Source organism: Hakea prostrata, chromosome 2 (genome assembly GCF_041222555.1).
Source record: "Hakea prostrata isolate BN-2017 chromosome 2, UWA_Hpros_2, whole genome shotgun sequence".
In the NCBI taxonomy this organism is placed as follows: domain Eukaryota; kingdom Viridiplantae; phylum Streptophyta; class Magnoliopsida; order Proteales; family Proteaceae; genus Hakea; species Hakea prostrata.
In genome coordinates this window covers 55,240,951-55,268,670 of record NC_142601.1, presented here as the reverse complement: position 1 = coordinate 55,268,670, position 27,720 = coordinate 55,240,951, and the positions used below count along the sequence as shown (strand labels likewise).

The 27,720-nt window shown below is 36.9% G+C and overlaps 2 protein-coding genes across 5 annotated transcripts in view; both read right to left on the bottom strand.

Moving 5' to 3' along the window:
• Positions 1-6,614: 6,614 nt before the first annotated feature.
• Positions 6,615-11,441, bottom strand: LOC149024983 (polyamine-modulated factor 1-binding protein). The gene is made up of 4 exons (XM_089143549.1): positions 11,294-11,441; positions 9,102-9,153; positions 8,620-8,767; positions 6,615-6,862 (listed from the first exon to the last, which is right to left on the bottom strand). The coding sequence occupies exons 1-3, from the start codon at positions 11,439-11,441 to the stop codon at positions 8,620-8,622; spliced, it is 348 nt and encodes a 115-aa protein (XP_088999675.1). The 3' UTR covers positions 6,615-6,862.
• A 2,614-nt stretch (positions 11,442-14,055) lies between these two features.
• The window catches only part of LOC149024982 (zinc finger FYVE domain protein), a 112,776-nt gene continuing 99,111 nt past the window's right edge, over positions 14,056-27,720 (bottom strand). For 3 of the 4 annotated variants that reach the window (XM_089145164.1, XM_089145166.1, XM_089145167.1), the window contains 6 exons: positions 24,587-24,675; positions 24,196-24,278; positions 23,916-24,031; positions 16,316-16,401; positions 15,144-15,243; positions 14,056-14,623 (listed from right to left, as the gene is read on the bottom strand). In XM_089145164.1, coding sequence (XP_089001290.1) covers positions 14,558-14,623; positions 15,144-15,243; positions 16,316-16,401; positions 23,916-24,031; positions 24,196-24,278; positions 24,587-24,675 — 540 coding nt within the window. In that variant the 3' untranslated portion in view covers positions 14,056-14,557. The remainder of the gene's footprint in view (positions 14,624-15,143; positions 15,244-16,315; positions 16,402-23,915; positions 24,032-24,195; positions 24,279-24,586; positions 24,676-27,720) is intronic. The other variant, XM_089145165.1, reaches the window with a different exon arrangement.

The following is a 27,720-nucleotide window of genomic DNA, read 5'->3' as shown; positions in this document are numbered from 1 at the left end:
GGGATTAGGTGGAATAAACAGAAGAGGAAACCATATCAGAAAACAAACCATAAGAATCGAGGATGGGCGAGGATATTAGATGGAACCAGAAAAGATTAAGCCAAACACTTTGCGAAAGAGAAATCTCCTTCTCCAACTAAGAGTATTTGATGAGACGAACAGTAGCCTTTAACCCATATTTTTTCTTCCGCCATTGTTTCCCTCCCTCCCCTACTGCTTTACTCCTGATGAGACAAAGATTTAACGGGAAATTTAGAATCTCTGCTTGAGAGATCGAGGGTATAATTTGTAAATTTAAAATTTTAAAAATAAATATTGTAAAATAAGAACTTTATATTTACATTTAACCCCATCATTTTGGAATCTTAATAGTTGGATTAAATGTGAGGGTATTTTGGTCATACAAATCATAATTTGTCCTTAATTGATCTTATTGGATATCTCAGGGGAGGCAGATGCAAAGTGTTCATTTATTTGGACTAAAAATGACATGGATTAAACCTCAGGGGGTCCAAATGAAAATTACCCTTTATTTAAATGCGTTTGCTGCCTCACGAATTACGAAAAATACCATAGCAGGAATTAAATAAAATTTATATTATTTTATGGAAGTATACTTACAATTTACTTTTGTGATCTCAAGGAAGTGGATGGGGCACTAATCTGTGCACCCATAGATTACACAAATGGATTACCAAAACAATGAAACACTGTAGCATCATAAGGGCCGTCAGATTAGGAGTTGGGATCAAACGGATCCATAGTTGTAGATGTAGAGAATACAAACTCATGGAAAAAAATAAAAACTGATTGAGCGGAGGCTCAGTATTTAAAACAGTATATACCAGTGGTCCCAGTTGAGATATGGTACGAACGCTGTCACATCAATATGATATGTTATGATACGTATTTTGGACGGTTGGATTATTCAATGAATCCGTGAGAAGTGGGCCCTAGCGTATCATTCAATACATGATACGACACATTACGTAAGGATGGTATTACACGTGGCAAACATGCATTGCAGATGGGTTACTACAAAAAGAACCATCTTGGGGAGCTGAAAACACAAAGTGGTTGGTTTTCTTTGCAAAGATCGATCAATGTTTGACGTTTTTTCGATGAGACAATAAGAGTGGAATCCATGTGGAAGGATATCCAAACTTGTGGAGATACTCACTGCAGTGTTGGTAAAGTTGTAAGATTAATACTTTTTAGTGGAGAGGTCATGGGTCTGATTCTTGCAGACGATAAATCTCCTCTTCTGAGGATGTAATCGAGGGTACGTGTAAGTGGCCCGAATGAACCTTAGATACTAAATATGATATTACAAGATATAATTCTACAACTTATAGATCCGAATGAACCGGATTCACGTCCTTTGTAATTCCTTTCCCTACAATTCCTGTAATTCCCTTATAGGATTGTGCCACGTGGAATTTAAGTAATCCAAAGGTTATCCAACAAACTAGAGTTTAAATAAAATTCAAATTTATGGGTGGGTTTAAATAAAATTCAAATTTAGTTTAAATTGGATAACCTTTGGATTACTTAAATTCCACATGGCATAATCCTATGAGGGAACTACATGGAATTGTAAAGAAAGAAATTACAGAGGATGTGAATCCCGAATGAACCTCATATACCAAATAGGATATTACAATATAGAATTCTACAACCTATTGACACTTTTTACCCAAAAAAAAAAAAAAACAACTTATTGACACTTATGAAAGATTCTAGCTAGGAGAAAAATCAAATACAAGTAAAGTATTGCATGTATAAAATACTTATCTCTCCTTATATAATGTTATCATTTGAATAAAAAAAATCTGGATCAATAGGCTAAGTTGGCAATGACCAATGAAAAAATCACTAATTTTGATTCTAGTTGGTGATATATATAAAAGCACGCTTAAAAAAAAAAAAAAAAATCCAGATAGCTCCCACTACGAATATCTTTCACAAACTTTAGTATTTGATTCGAGTGCTTACTACCAACCGTTAGATCAATAGGGGTTAGGTCCCATTGAACCTGGCCTAGATTATGCAAAATATAATAATAACTATTTAAAAAGTGCAACTTGGGTTGGGCTCCACCAGAATCTGACCAACTAAATCTCAAATTATTAATGGGCTAATAACATTTCGGGTTGAGTTGGGTTCTGGCTGAACCAGACCATTGAATTGTTTTTAGGGGAAAAAGACCATTGAAATTTTCCGACTAAAGAAGTGCAAGAATCATACACACCGCATCTCTGGTCCGGTTCAATATTAACAGTCAACAATACTATGTGTATATTATGATCCAATCTCCAAATCGAGATGAAATGTAATTTTATTACCCATCAATATTACCACCAAATTTTATTTGAAGTATGAAAAAGTTTTGGTTCGACCAATTTCACGGTCCACCCTGTCCCAAGAACCAAAAAAATAAAACCCGACAAGAATGATTCGTTGCTACATAAATTGGTATTTGAAAGTGGAGACTTCTTTGTCGGCTATCATGGCTTTTCATTCTTCCTAGAAGTAATAAATCACAACCTAATACATTTTGGGAGCCTCACAACCTCAGACAAGGTGACAAGGCTGGACTATGGGTCCAGATTTTACATCTAATCTACTAAAATCCAAAGTCCAATTATAAACCCACATTTAGGTTTTACATAATAATCGACTAAAGGGACCAAAACCATTTGCTTCATAATGATGTTTAGTTTTTGAACTGATATGAGAAAGGTGATTCTCCATGATAGTTTATTGCTGCTATTATTTAGTGCAAAAGCTTATGCCCTGTGACCAGGACACCTAGTCCTCTAGTTTTAGTTTATTCTTCCCCTTTCCGGCCTTTCCTTCCTCCAGTTCTGAGATTTCTTAGTGTCTAAAAATACAGAATCAAGTTCCTAACCCAAACACCCACCCCTTCGAAAAGGAAAAGTTAAATAACATAAAATAAAAAACATCCTTTTACCCCCACCCCCCCAAAAAAAAAAAAAAAAAAAATCCCAATCGATCTTGAATTGGTCATAGAATCGATGCTATGGTGTTGATCAGTATATCAAATCCTAATTCTTGAAACCCTGGTGGTTTTAGGTCACATACTTTCATATCTGGTGAACATATAATCACATACTTTTTACCCAAGGATATATAACAGATACCACTTCCTCATCTATGAGGAAAGAATCAAAATCAAAATATGTTGAAATTTCACTAATGGAATTTTCACATTATAGATTATGAATATTCTAATGAAGAATATACATACTATACTGTGATACGTCACATATGCAAATTCACGCGGTTGGATAGGAGGACATCATAAGATAGTAACATGTCAAATTTGAGATAATTAGATCTACAAATCATCATGTATAATAAATTTACGTTTGCACAAGTACAAGGCCAACAAGGACTAGTGTGGAAGTATTACCAGGAAAGTGACATATATATTAAAAATGAGCAGAGCAATTATTTTGCATGATGTTTTGTTTAGACATATGCTACAAGCAACCTAATGGGGATCTTTTTCCTAATTCTCCTTAGAATACTTAGTATTCAATTATTTAAGAAAACTTAGTCTGTCCTAAAAAAAAAAAAAAAAACCTTACTTAGGCAAACAAATCCAATTATGGTGAGACTTCCATTTCACCAAAATTTGGGCACCAGTTGAGCTATGATTCAAAAAGTTGGTGTAATTTTGGATTTCTGCTCCTAATATTCATTGTTTTCCTATTTAATTCTGTGGTTTTCTAATTCTGATATTAGTTCACATTAGGCTTAAGATCAAGATGTCAAAACTTGTTTAAGATGATGTGGACAATCTGCACTTAAAAAGAATGCAGAAAACACGTCAAATTTTAGACCCACCACTACTGTAGGCCCCACAGACCACAGACTAACTTTTAGTTTTATTATTCGTTTATTTTTCTGTCAATTTGATTCGGAGTTTCATCCCCTAAAAACATCTCCCCTCATAAGGCAGTGTATAAAGCATTTGATCGAAGAAAAATTTTATTCGATTTTCTAACCTTTTTACTTTGATAATGTACAGTCATTGTAATATAGCATTAACAAAAGCAATCTATTAAGCATATAATTAAAGCTCTAAAACTATTTTTCACTCATTAAATAAAAACAAGCATTTAAGTTAATATCTAATTTTTATTGTTTCACTTTCACTATGTTTTGCCTGCATTCGATTTGGGTGTTTATAATGGCATCTAAGCATTATCTGTGGGGACCATAGACTACGAACACCTCACCTCAGAATTAAATCAGTTTGGTTTTGATTTGTCAGTTTAAAATAATGGGTTGGTTTAAAATGTAATGATTCTATTGAATGTAAATCAAAATTATTAGTTGGTTTCAGTTTTTCAAACCAAAACCAATTAAAATTCGGAACAACTTTGTCGGTTTTAAACTGATTTTCCTTTTACAGCCTCTTTCCACCAGAGGTGCAAAATGGCTGACATCCCCTCCTTCCCATACAAACAGGCATCAATGCTGAGAAACTGAAATTTCAGCATCTGTTGGAAACCCATCAAGTTTGACAGAAACAGAAATGGAGACACTCTATCAATCACTCTCGTTATCTTCAAGTTCTCCTTGATAAAGACATTTGAATAATCAATTAGTTGGTCAGTTTAATTAAAATGATCAACCAAGATTCGAAGAGGGTTATGGCGTACACATCAACCCTTCCTTCACGTAGAGACTGTATCCAGAGGTTCACTTATTTACTAAGTTACAAAAACTAAAACAGAACCAATTATTAATCTGAAAAAAAACCTAAAATTAACCTGATTATCAATAATTGGATTCAGATTCTCAAGGCTGTGTCATTCTATGGTTTCAAACGTATAAAATAAGCAAGTCGTTGTCACTTGCTTAAAACCGGATAGCCCCCGAACTCCAAATTACGTTTGTGACATCAAGAGTTAGCCAAGATTAGGATTATTTTGTCAGCTTTCTGCATTTTTTACAAATTTTTTGTGAAGATTGAAACTTTAATGTTGACATAACCCATTTTATAAGAACCTAATATTCCTTCCACAAGGAGAGAGATCTGGGGGTTTCAGAGTTGATTACCAAAAAAAAGAGAGAAAAAGGAATATAATATTTTGCTTAGAATTGTAATAAAAATCAGTCAAGAATTCAGTGCCTTAGAATACAAAGTTTTAAATAACTTGAAGACGACTTTAGTGAGGTCATACGAAAGTGACATGGTGAACAAGGAATCTTGAAGTTAGACAGCTCAGGTAGCGCTGCCTAGAACGGCTCCTTATGTTCAGCTACAAGCAAGCAACTCAGCAGAATTGCAGCTAAAGGAAGCCCTATTACATTCAGGTATCTCTCCCTATTCTAGGTTGAGAAATCTCATGCTTAAATTAATATCAATTACTAGTAGAGTATCTTTGTAATCTTGTATAGATGTATGTGTTAGATTAGTGTAAACAATACTCGTTGATGGACGAATGGTTTGAGGTTTGAAGCTTTTGCATTATCCCTATAAAAACAGCTGAAACAAGAAAAATCTTCCCAACTAAAAAGTGTAGGCCTTTAGGGGAATCTACTTCTTGCCACCAAGAAAGACACAAACAAAATATAGAAAGCAGAATTTGCTTTCAAAGCCTTACATGATAGTGTCAGTATCAAGGCATGCCATGTTTTCTAATCAATTATCAAGCACAACATGAAATAGAAATGAAAGAGAGTGGTTGAAATGAAAGCTCAAAATTATCCTATCAAATGGTTAGCCAAACTATACTTTCTGCTCTTTTTTTTCTTCTTGGGGGAAGGAATATTTAATTTACTACACATTGAATAATGTATAATTTGTAGTAAACAATCTTAAAAGGTACTCTATAGCCGTTCATAGTGTAGGCCTAGGCTCAAGACCGCACTTCAATAAGCTAGACTAGCGCTAGCAGTAGCCAGTAATTTATTAGTACTGGTAGGTTGGGTGGGTTAGAGCGGTAGCCCAAGCTTGGCTTTCTGATTGAAATTGAGAATTTGAGATGGCAAAACAAGGGTAATTGACTAACGGAATTTTATCAGGTCTATTTCTAACCCAAAAAAAAAAAAAAAACTATCCACTTTCCTTTGGATGAAGGAAAGTCTCCTAATAGTCATATCCAAAAATTAAGATTAAATTAAAATATATATTGTTTATCTTTTAAATCTTAACTTAACCTTTGGATGAATTGACGAAAATGAAATAAGAATGCCGCCAAACTCAGGTGTTCTGAAGTTGGGCTTTTTCTTCTGTCCAACAGAATGGTGGGCCTGCGGGGATTGGCTGCCTGATGGGCAGGGAGAAGAGGATGTCTCGGCCAAGCCAAATGTGTGGGAGGGGACTCGAACTTTGAGCACAACTCTAAGGCCCAGCTTTAACAAGCAAAGCATACACAACAAATAATGGAAAAAAGAAAAAGAGAGAGAGAGAGAGGATTCTATCAAGAGAATAAGGAAAAAAAGCAGAGGAGAGAAAAAAAGAAAAGAAAAACAACCTAGGTTCAAGTCATATTATCTGTTTCAGTTTTATGATATTTACAGCTCTGGATGATTTTACATGAAATGATTTTAGTAGGTGAATGCAGTGAGAGAGATAAAAGGCATGGAGGGGATACGTCTGTTCTTAAATTCTCAGTGCCATTATGAAAAAAAATTCTGGGTTCAATACCAAGGTTCAGTGCACCTATTTAGCTGATCTAGGCACGGAATCGGCAATCCCCTTTATCTAGAAATTCTGAATGGTTAATATCCCAGTTTCCAGTGTATCACTAGCCTGAAAAAGATAAAATGTGGTACCTGCAAAAGATTGACAAAAGGCTGGCTCCATGCTAATATTCCTCCCCTGATGATGTAAAACAACCGGGAACATGAGAACTTAGATCAGCAATAATACCATCTTGCAATAACTGATAAGAGCTCAATGCTTGTTGCTCAATGAACCAAGATCACAGAGAACAATAAGAAAAAAAAATTCAATAACCATATAACTAAGGGAATGGAAGTCTCAACTGAATAAAAGATCACTACCAGGCAACTTAAGGTTCATTTTATGTAAAAGTATAAAAAATTGAGTGGCAGTCAATGAAGGAAAATTATGCAGGCATATGTTGAAGATCAAAACAAAATTGGATAATTATCCCGAACAACCTTAAGTATTAAGGGGTTGATTATTGTGGGTTTAGGTTTTGATTTCCCATTTTCCACTTCTATTCCATCAGTTCTGGGTCCTCTACTACAATGTTCTTCCGTCCAAACATGCTTTATGGTGATACTGAAAATTGCAGAACCAAACCACCCTGGTAATGTAAAACCTATACTTTGGTTTAATGCTCTCTTCTCATAATGCAGATAACACAAGGAACACAAAGGCAATCATCCTCACAGTATTCTCCTACTCAAACAACTTTTTGGTGTTAAACAACAGAAAATGCCCGGTTCTATGGTCAACAAGAAGATGTGCAGCAATTATGTATATTGTTAAAAGATACGGAGGCATTATTCTTGGTAAAGGATTTAAAAGGACCAATGGAACAAATTTTTTCTATACAATACTGCTGGGTAACCTTAGCAAAAAAGATCTGACTTGAGGGCTTTTGTTTTGTTTTGTTTTGTTTTGTTTTTTTTTTTTGTTTTGTTTTGTTTTTTTGTTTTTTTTTTTTTGGGGGGGGGGGGGTGTTCAAAGTGAACTAAAACTATGGAATAATTTAAAATGAAGAGGATAATAAATAATTTTCTTTGCGGCTGGATGCAATAAAAACCTAATTATGCACCAGCAACTGCTTTACAGGAATACAGTAGCAAATCAGTGCACTACCAGCATTTTTTAACTGGCACTGATGTCTTGCTCAGAAAGTCAGTTATTGAAGTAGTCATATTCAGCTAATGAATGGGCTAGACTTTCATGGAGTAATTTTAATTGCTTTGCTGTTGTCAGGTTGGTTATAGGGGCATATTTACATATGAGCAATGAATGCAAAGGCAGTGTACAGATGCATGTAAATCTGAAACATAAACATGTAAAATAGCTTTTCCCTACACATAGATAGCATAATTCTTCATGAGTTTGCTTTTGTTAACTTGATGAAGCATGATCAACTTAAAGGAAGGGAATTATTTCTTAAATGTGTCCTAAGAAAAATATATCAAGATGAAGCATGATCAACTTAAAGGAAGGGAATTATTTCTTAAATGTGTCCTAAGAAAAATATATCAAGATGAAGCATGATCAACTTAAAGGAAGGGAATTATTTCTTAAATGTGTCCTTAGAAAAATATATCAAGTTTGCGGAGTAAAAATTCGGCAAACAAACAGCTGAGGTTCTCACGGGAGTTATTTGGTGATGTTAGGACTTAGGATGACCTGTTCAATTTAAAATAGAGGGGGTGGGGGACGAAATGACTTCTGCAGGTAACTGCAATTAAATTGAATCTTCTAACAGACTATGTACAGTAACAGTGGATCAAATATTGAAATGCATGAAACAGAACAGTTCTGCTGCATGTCTACAAGGACTCGAAGGTAATTATATTATCCTTGAAGCACACAAATATTTAGTTAAAAGAGTGAATCAATAATGGAAAGCAGGAAACCTTACAAACCTAGCCGTTGTTGAGCATTTCCAAAACAGAGTAGGCAGCTTTCTGGAAACTTTCTTTATCTTCCTCCAAGACTTTACTCTTCTCCATGGCTGATTGCTTAGTGTTCTCTATTTCTTCCATGATTCCTGATGAGCAATCATCTATTTCCCTGATAAAATTCATTGAGAATAAGTAAGAAAGACAAATGGGAGAAGAAAAAAAAAGGACTGAGATATCAGAAATTGCCTAGGTACACTAGGGGGACTCAAAGAACAATGCATATCTACCAGAATTTGGAAAAGACAAAATGCTAAGAAAGAAGTGAGAGTGACATTGGGGTTTGTTGCATCTGAGAAAGGATAATAGGGAAGGACACAGGGCTGAGCCTTTCCATGTTCACAATCAATCTTTTTTTGAAACAACTGGCTTGAAAAATTAATCCCATGCAGTGTCATTTGGCTGATAAAAGTGGATTGTTGGACGCCAAATAGGAAGTAGCTTACTGTGTCATTTTTAGCATATTCGCCATTGTTGCTTGCACCAGTTGTGAGACATCTGAATATCTTGAAAGAAGGAAGTTTTGTTAAGGCGAGGAGTGATGGTGGGGACAAGAAACATAAAATAGCATTGCAAGACTAAGAAGTCTTTATCAGGATCATGCCACAGCTACAACTGGATTATTCATTATAACCACAAATCCATGACTAATCTTAATTTAATGAAATTACTCAAAACCATTAAAAGTAAGAATAGTGGGCTTTCAGTTCTACAAAATATTCTCACATAATAATTCTTGCTATCACACAGTCCCGAAGATCAAGTTTAAGAACGACCATATCCACTTAGCACAATAACATAATAAAAAACAAGAATAAATCATTGTATTCAAGTAATTTAATAATAAAATCAAGAAAAGATCTCAGAAGGATCACAAAAGAATATCATAGTGCGAAAATGCAACATACCAATCTAAAGATAACTGTAGAGTATAGCGGGAAATATACCCCAAACAAATGCAAAAGGTAGATCGAAAATCTAAAAATCTAAAGCTATTACAAATAAAATAAAATTCTATAAGAACAAGAGCTAAAGCTATTATTTCTTTCCATTTTTGGGAATCGGTTGTAATATTCTTTTTAGTTTGAGCTACTTTTCCGCTGGCTATTGTAGAATGATTTTCCGCTACACTCTACATTTGATTTATTTTATTGGTATCATTTTCTGCACTCTGATTATATTGTAAATTCTCTTTGAATCTTATCTTGATTATTCTTTTATAATAGTTAAACATTGATTTAGTCTTGTTCTTGATTGTATTATTGTAAATGTGGGAGATTGATTTCCTCAAACTGATCTTTGGGAAACAAACAATAAAAGAACAAACAAAATGACAACGACAAATATACAGGTATGCTCACAGAGGCATGCGCACTGTCACCAAATCTGCAACTACATAATTTTGCGGCACTCCAAAACTTTTCAGCTTTTTTGTATTTGATGCTCCAACAACACAAAGTGCCTTTCTATTCCATGCTTCTGATCTACTATGGATTTGAGGACTTGTTTATAGATGGTGCTATATTTATTATACATACAGAAAAATAAATTGAGATGACTTATATATGGTTTGGAGAAGCTTTTTGATGTAAATGCAGAGTTCATACTTATTAGACAAATTATGCATGTAAAACATAAATTGAAGGGCTAAGGGAAGGTAAAAGAGGAAAAGAGAGAAGGAAATCTGAAATCTGAAATTCTCACCAACATGGATTATTCTACAACCTTCAGCAAACTGAACCAATCAAATATACTGGATCATGTGATCAAAATGAATTTGAATTGCAATCATGTAGACTGCATCAAGAGGAGATCCGTCGTCTAAATTAAGCTTATTTTTGCTCACTATTTCAAGGTGGACGCTAAAGAAAACCTTGTCATGAAATAATCTGTCCACATGTGGTGTTTTGACACAAATGCGGCCGAGGAACCCTCATATTCAGAGAGGTGGTGACTCTTGGGGAAAATGTATTAAGGCACTCATGTGCTTATACATTGGCCACATGTATTAACGAAAATGAAATAAAGCTCATTCTGATGGAAAGTGAAAACCTAAAAGTCCAAACGAAGTAAAAGCGAGCAAATTATAGTTTTAGTAGAATCAAGTTCTCATGGAGTGACGGATTTCCCGAATTGAATTTAGAACAGATAAATCCTTAAAAAATAAAAATAAATTCAAGCATTGGAAATCTTCGTACAAGTTTTCAAATATCAGAGAATATTATTACATTTTATGTTCATTTCGAACTTAAGACAAAACAAAAACAAATCTTCGAGCATAAGAAATCTAATACCACTTGAATCGAAAACCTAACAATCCATACAAGATCAAAAATTCTTGCCGAGATCTATAAGGAAAGAAAGAAAAAAACTCAGAGAGCATTTGATAGGATTTCATTTTTCAGATCTTCGAAAGAAAAGATCATTTCCATCGATTTTCCTTTTTCCTCGTTGAAAAGCAAAATCTGTGCGCCACCTTACCAAAGGAGCAACGATCGATCTAAATTTGAATTATGAAACCAAAATAAAATAAACTTGAAACAGAAAGAAAGAAAGAAAAAAGAAAAAGGACAGGATAATAAGAAATAAAATTCAGAAAAAACAAACTTGACGATGCTTATGAAGAAACTGATCGTACCAAAAATTAGGTTTGAAAGCTGCGAATCAGATTCCGGAGGAGGAAGTGCAGGAACTTCTGAAGGAGACGAAGCTGCTACAACTATTGCTTTTGAGGATTCCATTACACTTGTTATCAGAAACTGGTCAGTCTCCAAGAAGTTACTCATATTTATAACTGGTATTTGGGCGGGAACGGCCGTTATGAGAGTAGCGAGTCGAGTCGTTTTGAAACCAATTCACCTTTCAAAATCGGAATCGAAAATCGGTCGGATCGGTCAATTCGTATTGTAATTGATAGGGCTACAATGGTGCATTGAATCCTAGCCCTTCCCTTAAAATGTTCATGGATAGCCTAAACCCAGAACCTGATGAGCCTAAAATCCTTGAACCTAACCTAAATCTTGATTGCACCAAAGAGGAAAAAAAAAAAAAAAAAACCCTAAATCTCGACGAGATTGACCTTGAGAAAATTGTTACTCATTAGGAGATCAGGTATAAGCATTAATCAATAATATGACATGGGCAAGCTAATAGCACTGCCCTTGCATTGTAATTTATAATATATTTCTATAAGTATTAACCAAGTTGTGGATATTATAGCAAGAAGGGCCCTATTTTTATTTTTATCCAAAAGCCACTCATGAGTGCTCTATTTGTTGTAGGAAAGATAGTTTTGCCTCATTTTGGCTCCAGTAGCTTTGTAACCTTGAGTCTTTGTCTTCCTTTGAATGAAAGCTTAGTTACTAAAAAAAAAAAAAAAAAAAAAAAAAAAAAAAAAAAATCTAAAAAAATTAACAGACTATTTCACAAAAAAAAAAAAACTCGATTAAACCAAAATCAAGGTCAATATTAAAGTTAAAAAATTACGAGTATGTAAGACAAAATTAGACGTCACCAAACACTCGACTTGGGCCTGAAGAATTTACACATTAACTCACCTTCATGCCTAGGACTCCCACACATTTGAACCATCGGGGCCAACCTTTATACCTTTGTTGAGGTGTAGATAATTCCTACAAAATTGTATCAACTTCTAGCTGATCTTGATCAATTCCATCAGCCCCAACGTTACTCACAAGGTTTTAGGGGAAATTACATTGTTAAGCACTTCTGGTTTCCTCTTACATTACTGTGCATATATTATCTGGTCTAACAAAAGTAACCAAAAACAATATAGAATTACAGAACACAAAATAGTATTCTTTCATTTTCCCCCCTGACGCTTTTATCTTAGCAGGGCCATATATTTTAAGTTTTAACCATACAGATCACTCTACCAGGTTATTTCAGTTAATTTTTATTGCTCAACAAGAAGTCTTTATATATAAAAAATGCAAGTAGTCTCAATTCAACAGGTGAGATTTGAAAACTCGTGTATGAAAATTTCACCGCACCACCGTTCGGTTATGTAGACAGGTGGATTCAACATTTAAAAACCTAGTTGGATCCTCCACCCTTTTGTTTCCCTCGCATCCCTCACCTTATACTTAAAAGAGGAGATCCCACACAAAAATCCTAGTTGTAATTTTTCACACGCAGAATCTGAAACACCTCTCACTTGAGTTGATGTTTTTTCACTACACATTATGTGTAACCCATCCATATAAGATCTATTGGGGTTTCACATCTGAATTATTTGATCAAATGCAAATGTGAACCTTACACAATGTGTGATAAAAAAATGTCAGGAGAACACGAAGTGCTGGGTCAACACAATGCCCCAAACTCCTCCGATACACAATGACAGACGATTGTGTTCCCTTCACACCCTTCACTATATATTTAAGAAGGCCTGCCTCCAGTTCCTTGTCAATGCTCAAAGGCAAACCTCTTAAGCGTATAATTCGACAGGTGTAGGTGAAGCACAATCCCCTTCCCCAGTGGATAGAAGATCTAGATCACCCCAGAGCTTTTTCTTTTGGGTGAAAAGAAACACCCTGAAGTTTCTTGTCAACCTGCACTTGGATGAGTCGTTGATAGTCGAGACAGCAAAGACGAAATATTCAATATTCCCATACTAGAACATCATTCCAGAGGCAACTTAAACAGTCTGCGTTTAAAGAATAGTAATGAAAACTCAAAAACAAAATTGACTATTCCAAAACACCCTTAGGTGGACTTGCATCAACTTGTCTTCTATTACAGATGTGCATGAGCCAACCCTCATATATGTTTTGCAACAGCTTAACTATACAGCATATAAAGAATACAGTTTTCTCTCTACAAAAGATCTAGTAGGTCACAACAGTATTGAAATTGCTTCGCATCAGCAGATTCTTGATCTCATCACATCTCACTTATCATCCGGCTCATCGCGGTCTCTAGACAAAGCCCAGTCTGAGTGCTGAAACATCCATTATCAGAGAGGCCTTCAGATATCCAAGAAAACAATAATTGACATAGGGATGTTCCTTCTTGTAGTTCAATTGTATAACACTGTGTCATAAACTGAATGTAGATAACCTTCAGGTTCAGCTCAGCTTTATGAAGGAACCAGCACTTTCCAAACTCAAAATCTTTACATCGATTAGAATAGTTTGTAAAGGGGAAAAAGAAAAGAAAACGAAAAACCAGAGTCCTACTGCAACAGATCTGGCTGATTAACCTAAAGTGAAAATTTCTAACTGAAAGCTGCTTCAGAGTTAAACTTAGTACAATTGGTCAACTGAAAATATGAAAATGGAGAGTGAAAGAGAGAGAGAGAGAGAGAGAGAGAGAGAGAGAGAGAGAGAGAGAGAGAGAGAGAGAGGGGGGGGGGGGGGGGGGGGGGAGGGAGGGGGGGGCAGGGTGTGCTGAGGAAAAAGAAGGAAAAAAAAAAACTGGCTGGATATGTCAACACCCCTCCCTTTCTGTAGTCAGCACTTGAGGAAACCAACCCCATCTGTGATTCCACACACGACACATCATGTCTTTAGCCCTCATCTGCATTGTGATTTTCACGGCATCAGATACTAAAATCAAACAATCACAGATATCTCAGTCATTATCCAGAAATTTCCGTCCTGATCGAAGATACTCGGGTGTAAATATACATCCACGCAATCTCATTTTTCATTTTACCAAGCATCTGTTGGTTTCTGCGACTGCTTATACTTAACCGCCTGAAGGAAGTAAAAGAATTTTTTCCACACTGAACTGATTTTCTCCTACGCATTTTAATGCCCACGTAATACACTGGCATAATATGCAGCACAACATCTAAGGTGTTTTATTTTCAGTTATGATCAGCTTTGCTTCATGACTAGCCCATCATACACTCCAGAAGTGATTGCAGTTTGCCACTTCACATGTATTGAGCCAACCACTGCTTGCACATATCAAGTACAGGGAGAGAATTTGCATGTGATGCCTGCAAAAATCACAACAGAATTAGAAGATTACTTGTTTAAGAAACAAAGGATAGTTAAATCAGAGGACTAACATAACACTAAGCTTAACAGTCTCTGATACAACTGCAAACACTACGGTGATGCAGCAACATACTAAGTGCAAAGTTTTGAAGCAAACTAAGTTGTGCAGTTTGGGTCTCTTGAACAAAACCAATGTCTTTTAAAGATGAAAATGTCTGATAAAGTCATTTTGTTACCTTAAAATTTAAGTGCAGCTCAAAATCTGAGTTACCATGAAACAACCAAGTTTATTTATTTTTTATTCTTTTATTTTTGTAGTTTTGCATAAGTTATTGAGGCACAAATCAATTTCAACGGAGTACTGACTCTGTGTAGCAGTATTTTGACAGGACTTACTCTTCTTAGTTGTTTTTTGTAGGTTAAGAAAAATAAATCTCTAAATGTATCTAAATGAATAAGGATAAAAAAGGAGAACACATGCAGCCTTGGCAAAAAGAGTCTGTCGAGAGCATAAAGAACCTGATGTGCTACATATTGAACATCTGCCACACTACCACTTCGAGAGGCAATTTGGAAAGCACTTTTAAGACGGCCACATACCACACAGGCTAGAACTCTCCTGCAAGCAAAATTTTAGATCAGTCGTTGAAAACTAAAAATGGTACATATATGATTGGGAAATGAGAAGGGATAAATTTCACTTGGACCCCCCTAAGGTTTGACCCAAGTCACTTTTGATACAAAAGAAGTGACATTTTACATTTGCCTACCCTATGGTATCCAAAAAAGACTAATTAAGGATACATTGCTAGTAACCAAACGGTTCCCATTATACCCTTTTGATTTCTTTTCTTCCACCTTACCAAAACTAATATTACCAAAAAGAAAAAGAAAAAAAAAAGTTTTTAACAAAAAGTTGAAAAAATAATATTATGATTAACTTCAATAATTCAGTCAAAAGTATTTTATTCTATGAAATAATACTTTTTAACCTCTCGATAGTTAAACTTGGGCACTACCACCATCATCTAAAAGAACTGCTAGACTTGTGCAACTAATTGGATGCTTTTTAAGGAATGAAATATTTTCTTAAAAAAATTCCAAATTTGAACATTGATCCGCATTGTTACACGCTGATTTTAAATTAAATCTTTGTATAACTTTCTACATGGTATTAAATTAATGTAATGATGGAATAAGATATTATCTTAACCAAATTATAGAATTTAGTCATAATTATTATTTTTTTCAACCTTTTGGATTAGTTTTATAGTTACCATTTATAGAAAGGAAGTCAAAAAGGTATAATGATATTTTGGTCATAAATATGACTAGACTAATGGAAACTGTTTGCACATTAACGGTGTCTTTAGTTGGTCTTTTTTGGATATCATCGGGGAGGAAAATGGAAATGCCAATTTTTTTGGATCAAAGGGGACTTAGGTCAAACCTTAAGGGGTCCAAATGAATATTACCCAATAAATTATACCTAGAACTTTGAGTTCTTTCTTTTTAGTTTAGATACCTTGGGCAATGAAAAACTGAAAAATTGACATCAGTACTGACCTAGGTAGTAGGTACTACTGCTGGCTGCTAATTAACATGTTTTTGAGACAGTCAGCAAGTTCTTTTTCTTTTTTGCATAAATATTAATGGAAATTACTGAGAAAAAAGTACAGATCTAGAATTACCTATGGCTGCTAATCAACATGTCTATGAGACGATCGGGGCGTTCCTTGTGTTTATTTGCATATACATTTATGGCTGCACCCAACACCTAAATCAACACAGAAGCGAATGTTGTAAAGCTTGATTAACAAACATATAGGGTCAAAATGAAAACCATTTAATGCATTATAAGAAACTGAGGAAGAAAAGTAAGAACTCATACAGAATATTAAGATAATAATTTTTACTTGCAACTCTAAATACATGTCCAATGTTAGATAAACAATTGTGAAATTTGAAAAGAGTGTTTCTAGCAGCTGAGAAATAAGTTTGGTTATACCAAGTAAATGAAACAGCACTTAAATGTTTCATATCCTGCAAGTGATAACTCATAACTGATCTTGAAATTTCATTTTCCAAATCCAAGATACAAGGCTAAGAAGGATCCTGTTTATTTACTTATTTAAAAGTATATTACTATTTTTTGAGGGGTGACATTCACAGTATGTGTTCAAGAGAAAGGAGTCAAGAGAACATACCTACAAAGATATGAGAATGCCAAAGGGGGAAAAACACTAAATCAGTAAAAATTTCTAAATCATCTGACCTGGCATGTGGAGGAAAACATTAAAACAAGCAGAAGCTCTAGGATCAACATTTACTGTTAAATATTTAATTCCATGGGAAGTTCAGAAGGATCAGTTCAGAGGAGATGCAGCTCTGATATTCCGAGCTTTCAATAATTTAGGAGTTGGGAGGTGGGTCCATCATGAATTCACAGGGACTTTTTGGATAACCACATGCATTTCTTCTGCTGGTCGTGGCTATTTGGTATGCAGGTCATCCATCTGGCACGAAGGAAAGCAAGCAGTGCTAAATACCAGCTTTCTTTGGGATCAGTGCATCAATTATATATATTGGAGAAGCTTTGTGACAATGGGAGCAACCAGCAAAAAGCAGCTGCAAAGACCAATGCACCAATTGCGGTATAGTAGAGTTGTAATTCACTAGTTATTCCAGATGCTTGCCAAATCTTTTTTTTTTTTTAAAAAAAAAAAGAAAAAAAGAAAAAAAAGAAAAACCAGAGATTATTTGTACTCCTCAGAAACCTCCATCCACATCCCCATTCAATATACGTATATATATATATATACACACACACACACCCTGAAGGGAAGAACAAAGAAAGAGCTTGCAAGGGAAAAAGAGAGGGGGGGGGGGGGGAGCTAATCAAGCCTGGCAGTATACAAAAGAGAGATTCTAAGCCTCAAGTAACAACAATGTGCTTGTTCTTTGGGGTATCAACAAGAGGTTTGAGAGGCAGAAGAACGAGTTTGGAGGAAATGTCTTTACAAATGGCTCCCAAAACCTGATTCAGGGATTTTGATTTGGCATTCCATCTCCCAAGGTTTATGTTCCATCCAAATGTGGGAGATGCAAGCGCCAAGCATAAGTTTCCCTGTGATGTTGGCAATCGTAGATCCCTCCAAAGTGGAGGCAATCCAGCAGCTCTCAGTAGCAAATGGTTGGGGAAGTCTAGATCTAGGTCAGAAGGAAGAGAGGGCAAGAAGCCAAATGGGTTTAGAGAAACGGCAGGCAAAGAAGAGACGGGTATAGATTCAACAGTGCAAAAGATGCTGGAAGGGTTGACTTGGATATCATGATGGAGTAGCATGGACTAGGTGGGAAGGCATTGGGAGTAGGTTCTCCAAATAGTGAAGGCTTGTGATGTAACCCAGGGTATGGGTTAACCTTAAAGAGAACCATCAAATAAATGGGCTAATAAAAGGCTAGGGATTTGTTTTAAGAAGATAGGAAACTTATGGATATCGTATGGGATGGTTTTGGTAACGAAAATGGGTAATTTATTGTGTATCTTGGTTTTGAGAGGTTTAGGGTTTTAACAAAATGAGGATGGGCAGGAGGTTTTGAAATTACTAGGGTTGGGGTACCCAAAGATCCTATGGGATGAACTAGGGTTGATAGGAAAAGGAATGGAAAAGGTTAATATGGGAAGCGTTTGAGAGATATTAGGGCTTTAACAAACCCAAATGGGAAGGAAGAACAAGGATCAATGGAATGGGGACAGGAAGGGTGTGGAAAGCTTGCAGTTGGGGAAAAGGGGATTGGGAGCTTGCCGTTAGAGAGGAAGGGGTTCTTGCTGGATTCTTTCAAGAATCTTGATTCTCTCTCTCTCTCTCTCTCTCTATCTCTCTTTTAAGTTTTTTCCCCCCCTTTTTTTGTCCCCCCCCCCTTCCCTCCTGTTTTCAGATCTACTGCAACAGTCAGGGAGGGCGGGAAAGAAAAAGGACAAGGGGAGGGAAAGGTCTGCTGCAAGAAAGAGAAGAAGGGGGGAGGGTTTTCTTGCTGTTGCAGGGTTGGGGAACGGCTGGGAAGGTTGCAATGGCAGGAGGAGGTGTTGCCGATGGGTAGGGGAGGTGTTGGGGAGAGATGGGAGGGGGCTGGTTGCACTTACAGCTTGTGGAATGCTGCCATGAGTTGAAGAACTTTCTGGAAATTCAGATTGCTTGACTCAAACCTTCAGCCCAGACTGTGAGATGTCTTCCATGATTCCCAGCTCAATTTTATTATTCTCCAACTAAATTTTACAAGGAGATATGGGGGCTATATATAACCTCACCCGAAAAAACTTGGACTTAGACTAAAAATTAAAAACCTACTTGGACTCAACCACAAAATAAGGAAGATTCAAGATACTTGTAAAACTCTAATTACTTGCCAAACTAACTAGGACCACAAAAAATATCAAAACAGGACAAACATTATCTAGAAGGGATCTTGTAACTAGATTCCAACTAGGACCCTGAAATACCCTGACTTTTGACTCAACCAATTGAAGAAAACAAAATAGATTTAGAATCCTCAAGAGGTAAGGAATCTAACTAGACTAAGGACATCCCCGGGAGAGGCATGGAAAATGACCAAAATACCTCTAAGGCAATTTGGCCAACCCTTGCTGCCGCATGCTCAAGGGGCTGTCTTGGGCCATGGGCCTTCTTCCGGTGGTCCTTTTTTTTTTTTGGGGGGGGGGGCATGTAGGGCATTGGGCTTGGTAACATCAGCTTGAAGCGGAATGTGACCTTCGAACTAAACAAGTTTACCCTAGGGGAATAAAGGGGAGGGGGCGAATGTGATTCCAAGAGGCTTGGAAAAGGTTGAGTTCCTATAGGGGGGCTATGAGAGCTGATCCTAGGAGGGGAGAAGGGGAGAGGAGAAGAAAGGAGAGGCCAAATAGGGTAAAGTTCATGGGGTTAAGGGGAAGGGAGGGACCAGGACCCAGAGTTTATGTAGTGGAAGAGATAGCAAAACTCAGTATGCTTGAGGTGTAGACTGCCCAAGCTCCTACCACATGGTAACAGATACTAAGACGGTGTCAGGGGTCCAACCAGAAGGAGATAGAAGAGCCACCTGTCTTTTTAAGAACATAGCAGAAATGGTTAAAGGGTAGAGAGAGAGAGAGAGAGAGAGAGAGAGAGAGAGAGGAGATTTCACAAGGTCCAGGAAGGATTGGAAGGGAATCATTCTTAAGGAGCTTGGAGTCAACCCAATTAACCTAGATGGAGCTTTCTTTGTTAGAAATCCTCCAAATGAGTTTACGGAGACCAGCACTACTGAAATCTCTGATTTTTGGGTGTCTAGCTTACCTGTGGATTTAGGCTTACAAACAAAGGAGTAGCTGATTGGGTGGAGGTATCTAGGATTGTTGACCCTCCCAAAGCTACAAAAGAGGGATTCCATAGTGTGAATTGTAGTATTAAGAAGGGCAAAGACTCCACACTAGTAGATGCAGGAGGATTGGAGGACCATTTATTAGCACAAGTCTACCCCCATAAGACAAAAGCTTGCCTTTCCAGAGTTGGAGTTCAAACAAATCGTCTCTTTAACTTCTTTAACCTCATTAAATAAACTCATAGTTCTATTAAAAAACCACATGAGATTTCAATCTAGAAACATAAAAAGCTATCATTTCAACACAATTAATAGTTTTACAATAGCTGACCTGTTTAACCTATTCGAAAGTTCCATAACAGAATCTGTTCCAAAAATACTTCTTACCAAACAAAAGAACTAGTATAAACAAATACTTCCACACTTCACAATTTGGAAACAAATAGTAACAGTCTATTATTTCCTTCACCACTCACAAAAATAGATTAGTAGTGATGTTAATTCCAATAATTATAAAAACTAAAACCCTAAGTAATTATAACGGTTAGGGTACTTTAAACTATTTGTTTGGGTAGCAGTTTGAGCAAACTAGTCATACCAAACCAGCCTGAAACCGATCAAATTTTTAACCCTAGGCCCATACCCCGTCCAATAAGCCTCGGTTTGGTTTGATTTGGGCTTTAACAGGCTGGTTTGGTTCGGTCCAAAAATTGACACCATAGACCTAGGGAGAGGAGGAAATCAGGTGGAGGTCATTGTTGGATTGGATACTTTGGGACATGACATCCAAAGCAATGGAAAAGGTAGAGGGAAAGAGGACAACCTTGATAATTGGGAGAGAAGAAGCCAGTAGAGGAGTCATTGACAAGGGCAGAGTAGGTGAGTGTGAAACTGCAGCTAAGGATCCAGGGTTTTTTTTTTTTTTTTTTTGTTTGGGGGGGGGGGGATATGTAAGGTTAAGGACATCTTTCAGGAAGTCTCACCGGAGAGAATCAAAAGCTTTATGCGTGTCAATCTTGAGGGGTAGCGGGGGATTGTGTTTTTGATCAAAGCCCTTCACAATCTCAAGACAGAGAAGGAAGTTTTGCATGAGATGCTTCTTCCGGAGATGAAGGCATATTTATTAGAACTGACTAGAAGAAGGATAATGAGCTGAAGGTGGTCCGATAGGATTTTGGCGATGAACTTGTAGAGGATGTTACACAAAGATGGACTTGAAATCGGCCCCTAGTAGTTTTTTTTTTTTTTTTTGGGGGGGGGGGGGCAGGGTGAGGACATAAAGGTTTGATAGACGGACGGGAGCTAGCTAAAATTGAGGAAGAAACTTTGAAGGCTTTTGCTAAGTCTTATTTGATGGTATCTTAGCAAGAGAAGAATCCTATACTAAATTCATAAGGAGTTTGTCTGCAGGAAAAGTGGGAAAGCTAGGTTTTGTAGCAAGACTATTTGGAGAGAGAGAGGGAATAATGCACATGGTGGGAGATCTCGCGAGATATCTCGCTATTTTGGGATACCGGGACGAGAGGAGAGACGAGATTTGAGATATGGGAGATCTCGCCACGAGATCTTGCCATCTAGCGAGATCTCGCCATCTTGCGTTGAACCACCTAGTTCAGGGGGTTTTAAAATCCCCTATCTCGCTCGAGAGAGGCATATCTCGCCTCTCTCTAGTTGCAACCCTCCAAACTTGCCGGACACTTGATTTTTGGTCAGAATTTGTTGGGGATTCAACTTCTAAACATCCTTAACACATCTACAACATTAGATTATCATCATTTAAATTATTTCAACTAGATCTTCAACAAAGGTAAGATTTTCCCCAAAATTTGAATTTTTTCAAATAGAATGTTCTATAATGGGTGTGTGAATCTAGTATAAATATATGCTGATCTACTTGCTTTGATCTACACTTTTATGGAAACAAATTTATGGATTGTGAACTTATGGATTATGATTTATGACTTACTAAAACTCTAAAACTTCTTTTGGTTGTAAAATTTTGGAAACATTTAAGTTCTTTGATAGTTTGATGTGTAATGTATTTGATATTTGATAGTTGATAACTTGAATTACTTGATATCTCTACATTACATGTTGTCTAACCTTGCATTTCATAGCATTTTGGTTTTACACATAGGGTCGACTTAGAAGACATACTTAGGGTTATTTTCTCACAAATCTAAGGCCACCAGTGTATTCAAAAGGCCTTAAATAGGCTAAATACCAAGTTTCAGCCCAATTGAGGCCCTACAACTCAATGAGATGGGCCACCGAGTTTATGCCATAAATTTTGTATATCTCGACCGAGATCTCGCCATCTCAATCGAGATCTTGGTATTTTGAAGTGGTGAGATCTCTCACCATGATCATGCAAATGGGTTAAGCAAATTTGACCGTATTCCATTTGAGATCAGGTGGCTGGTTAGGCCTTTATAGAGGGTCCGTTTTCTTGATTTGTGGGATTTGGCTTGTAATGCTGCTGCTGGGAAGCTCATATTTATAGTGATGAGAGCCTAGCACTCCCTTTGGCTCTCCTTTTTATGAAGACAACATAAGCCTTATCCCAACTAAGTGGGGATGGTCATGGATCTTTGCATATCAATCAGATGTACAAGGCCTAAGCCATGCATACCTTTCTTCTTAACTTCTCCTCAGGTTATCTTAGGTCTGTCCCAAGCTCTTTTAGTTCATTCAATCTGGATTAAATCACTCTTCCATAGAGGGGCATTTAAAAGCCTCCATTGGACATGACCGTGCCACCTCGAATGACTTTATCATAGTGCACCATTTAACGAAGCTACTCCTTACCAGCTCTAACATGGCCATTTCTTATTTTGTCCTTCCTAGTTTTACAACTCATCCATCACAACATCTTCATTTTTGCTACAAAGAAATTATTTGTATGATGCTTTTTAACAACAAACATGATAGATCATAGCTGGTCATACCATAGTCATATACAATTATCCTTGGAAAAAGTACTTAAGGAATGCATCAATCAAACAAAATCATGGATCCACCTCTCTACTTCATCCATCTATTTTATTTCTCTAGGAAACACAGTCCTCTATATCACCTTCTTTGTTATGACTGAGCCAACGTACCTAAAATAATTTTGTGGAATCCCTTTTTCGTCAAGTTCTACCACATCATTCCATCCATGTATGTCCAAAGTTACACACTAGATATCCATCTTTGTTTTACTTAGTTTAAAATATTGACTCCAAAGTTGATTTCTATATCTCTAACTTGACACTAAACCCTGCTTGTGTCTCATGTACTAAAACAATGTCATCAGCAAAAAGCATATACCAAGGAACCTAATCTTGAATGCCTCTAGTTAAATCATCAACTTTATACGTGCTAAGTAAGGGCTTAAGCTGATCCTTGATGTAACTAAATTGTAAAAAGGGTTTGGCTGGGTTTTTTCCGGTGCCAGCTGCTAACCTGAGGTGCCAACTCTCCTCCTTTACCTAGGCTTGGGACTAGCAGCAAACACTGGCGGAGTTTCACAGCTGATGTAACTCATTGTAATTAGGAATTTCACCACCTTGGCCCCCTACCGTTCTTACACTTGTCACTGAACCATTCTACATTACCCCTAACTATGTCCAAATATTTACTTGAAACATTCCTCCTCCTTCAATACTTGCCAAATTAACTCTCTAGGGACTTTTCTAGGTCAAGAAAGACCATATGAAGATCCTTCTTACTCTAGTCCTTGCTTGATATATTATATTCACTCCAAAAAAGAAGTTTAGAAGCACTGTAACCACACCAGATATTTCATTCAATAAATGAAAACATCATCTTCAATAATTCCTATTTTCATTACCCGCTTCTCTTCTTTTTGTGTTCCCCTTCCTAATGAAGTTCCCATCAACCACTTAAAGGTTAAAGGTTTGCTAGAAAAATACATTAAATAAACAATACCTGGTCCCAATCATCATCATTGACTGTGCCTTTAATATTCCTCAAAAAGTCTGTTAGTTGACCACCCTTCTTTCTCTCTGCAAGTGATGCTCCAACAGCAGCATATATATCAACAGCTGCAAGCATAAAACATAGGTTGAGAAAAAGCAATTGAAGAGTAGGATGAGGAAACAGTACAAAACAGCATTAAATCCTAAAAATTAAAAGAAAAAGAAAAGGTGAGAGAAAAAATCTGCAATAAATGGATGTAAAACTGAAAAAGCTCATGATAAGTCTATACCAGAAAGAGCGAATTCATATATTACTTGGAAAGCCAAGTCAAAATTCTTCTCAGCAAGAGTCTCTGCAATCTCACACCTTCTCCTGCAGAGCAATTAGAGAATGAAAACACAAATAGAAGTCCTGGAGATCTTAACCCATAATAAGAAAACGCTCCTATGCTCCAATGTGGTTTAGCCTTTCTATTTCTCTTTGCTAAGTAAATTATTTTTTTACACTGTGCCCTCATCCCCCCACAACAAGGGGGAAAAAATGGAAGACAGAGGAAAGAAAAGGATCAATCTCTCCTAAGGTAAATTAATTCCAAAACTACACTCATGGAGAAAAAACTTATTTTTAAAATAAAAAAAGAACTGGGAATATGGATTGACAGAACACAAGGGAATACAAACCTGAAAGTTTCAGGGTCATTGGGATTTCCAAAAAGTGAATGTTTCCATTGGGGTCCATCGGTATCATTGAAGGATCTCACTACATCAACCTACACAGTTTTTGGCAATGTTAGGAAACAGTTAGCAGTATATTACTCTTTCAAGCAAGTCAAAATGTCCTCATGGTTGGGTACAAAGTACAAACACAGGAAAGAAAATGGAAAAAGCAGGCAATCTAGACGTTCTCATCTTTACTCTTCACATTTTCAGTGACACACCAAAAAAGGGGAAAAATTGCTAATGCAGAAATCAACGAAGTCATTTCTTCCAGTGGAATATAGCGATATAATCATGTTCAGAGAGACAAAGTGTTGCATAATGAGAAATGGACTCAAGCAATTTGAAAAAGACATCATGATGGTCAACCATTAATAGATGTCAAAAGGTTGGAAAATGAAGCACAGTAGGGCAAGTCCAAACACATCCCTATTGGGTCCTCATGGGTTAAGTTATTAATCAGCATAAACCAGGGCCAATTCTGGCCATCAGTTCAGCTTATGCGATCGAGTTAATCAGGCTCGCAGGTTCAGCTGTATTATGTCAAAGATATCCATTGAGCAGCATGTTTAGAAAAGTTCTGTGAGTTTCCTTGACCCATTCTGACCAACATTTGGAGATAAATCAGCATACAGTTGCAGCCTTCCATGAAGGTTAACTTTCTCGATGATTTGGTAGATTTTTTGTGGGTCCAAATGAGCTACTGTGATGAGAGATTTAGGGTGGTGGTGTTTTTTTTTTTGATTTTGCATTGAACTACTGCAACCTCTTGGTTGTGGGTTCAAAACTTTGGAAACAGTCTTTCCTGCAAAGCAGAGGGTAATGCTGCATATGCTTCCTCTCCCAGACCTACAATTGCACTGATGCTCCCCCCATCCCCCCTTTTTCTAATATTCTTTGCATTTAGAAGATTGTGGAAGATCTTTGTGAGCCCAATTGAGCCAGCTTGTGTGGAATTCTTTTCTTAGAATATCTTGATGGGAAAATTTCTCTATCTTTCCTATACTTGTTCTTTATTTACTCTTACCCCCTGTCAAAAGTATCACCTCTGATTCCCTCCCCCCACCCCCCCCAATGGGTTAAGTTATTAATCAGCATAAACCAGGGCCAATTCTGGCCATCGGATCAGCTTATGCGATCGAGTTAATCAGGCTCGCAGGTTCAGCTGTATTATGTCAAAGATATCCATTGAGCAGCATGTTTAGAAAAGCTCTGTGAGTTTTCTTGATCCATTCTGATCAACATTTGGAGATAAATCAGCATATAGTTGCAGCCTTCCATGAAGGTTAACTTTCTTGACGGTTTGGTAGATTTTTTGGGTGTCCAAACGAGCTACTGGGCTGAGAGATTTAGGGTGGTGGTGTTTTTTTTTGATTTTGCATTGAACTACTGCAACCTCTTGGTTGTGGGTTCAAAACTTCGGAAACAGTCTTTCCAGCAAAGCAGAGGGTAATGCTGCATATGCTTCCTCTCCCAGACCTACAATTGCACTGATGCTCCAGATTGTGGAAAATCTTTGTGAGCCCAATTGAGCCAGCTTGTGTGGAATTCTTTTCTTAGAATATCTTGATGGGAAAATTTCTCTATCTTTCCTATACTTGTTCTTTATTTACTCTTACCCCCTGTCAAAAGTATCACCTCTGATTCCCTCCCCCCCAAAAAAAAAACCAAAAAAAAAAAAAAAAAAAAAAAAAAAAAAAAAAGGAGAAGAAGAAAGAAGTAAACTATTATCTCTCCTTCTCCCTTGATATTTCAAGATGGCCAAATTACTCTTTATTTTTACCCCTTTAATCAGTTAAGTTTTCTCCCTTCCTTTCATCCTCTTATACATGAATCCAGTACATGTGATTAGGTACTCTTATTCCCCCCCCCCCCTTTTCCCCTTCCCCTCTTTTGTAGGAAATTAAAATGTTTTAATGTTTTAATTTCTCCTTTGATGTCTTATTAAAATGGAGAAATAAAAAAATTACATTAATATGTTTAGTGGATTGATAAAAGATGGAGGAAGAAAAATTTAATGAGAAAAAAAAATTATGGATTCTTATAAAAAGGGAGTAAGGACAAAAAAAACTTTTATAAAAGAAGAAGAAAGAAAATTTAGAAAATAAAAGTAATGCATCAAGGGCAATGGTTCCTACAAAAAAGGGAGAAAAGGGAGGGGGGGGGGGGGAGGGCAAAGAAAGAGAGAAAAAAAATCAACATGATTCAAGGGGTAAAAATAAAGGTTAATTTTGCCATTTTGAATTATCAAGGGAAAAGCTGAGGTAATAGTTCACTTTCTCTAGGGAATGACGGGTGAAACTTTAAACAGGGGAGTAAGAGTAAACAGAGGTAGTTTCTTTCTTTTCTAATCTCATGCCTCCGGCTTCCCTTCCTTCCCGCACCCCTCTCCCTCCCAACCTCATCAATAAATTCATTGATCCTTCTTCCGCCACTTCTCTCTGTGCCATCCCAACATCGGAAGAGATTCTCCTTGCCATTCGATCCCATAAGCACAACAAGGTCCCGGGTCCTGATGGCTTCAGTATGGGTTTTTTCCTTGTCTCCTGGGATTTCATTGAGAATGATCTTGTTCAGGCTGTTTGAAGCTTCTTTTTCAACCCTTCTCAGTTATCCTACATCAATCAAACCTTCCTTTGCCTCATCCCAAAGAAGTAAGGGGCCTCCTCTCTCTCCGATTTTTGCCCTATTTCCCTCTGTAACCTCCTCTACAAATACATCTCTAAGATCCTAGCGAATAGGCTAAAAAAGGCTCTTCCCTCCCTTGTGAGCTTGAATCAATCTGCCTTCATCTCAGGGTGGAGTATTGCAGACAACATCCTTCTTTGCGTGAAAATTGTCCGTGGTTTTGATAGTTCCGCCCACTCCCTAGCTGCTCTTCTAAAGGTAGATCTTCACAAAGCTTTTGATTCCATTTGCTGGGACTTCATTAGTGATGTCCTCTCTTCCATGGGCTTCCCTCTCCCTTTTATTCACTAGATCAATATTTGCATATTTTTGCCCTGCTTCTCCATCATCACCAACGGCTCTCCTGCGGACTTCTTCTCTTCCCATGTTGGCATCTGCCAAGGCTGCCCCCTCTCCCCCTACCTCTTTTC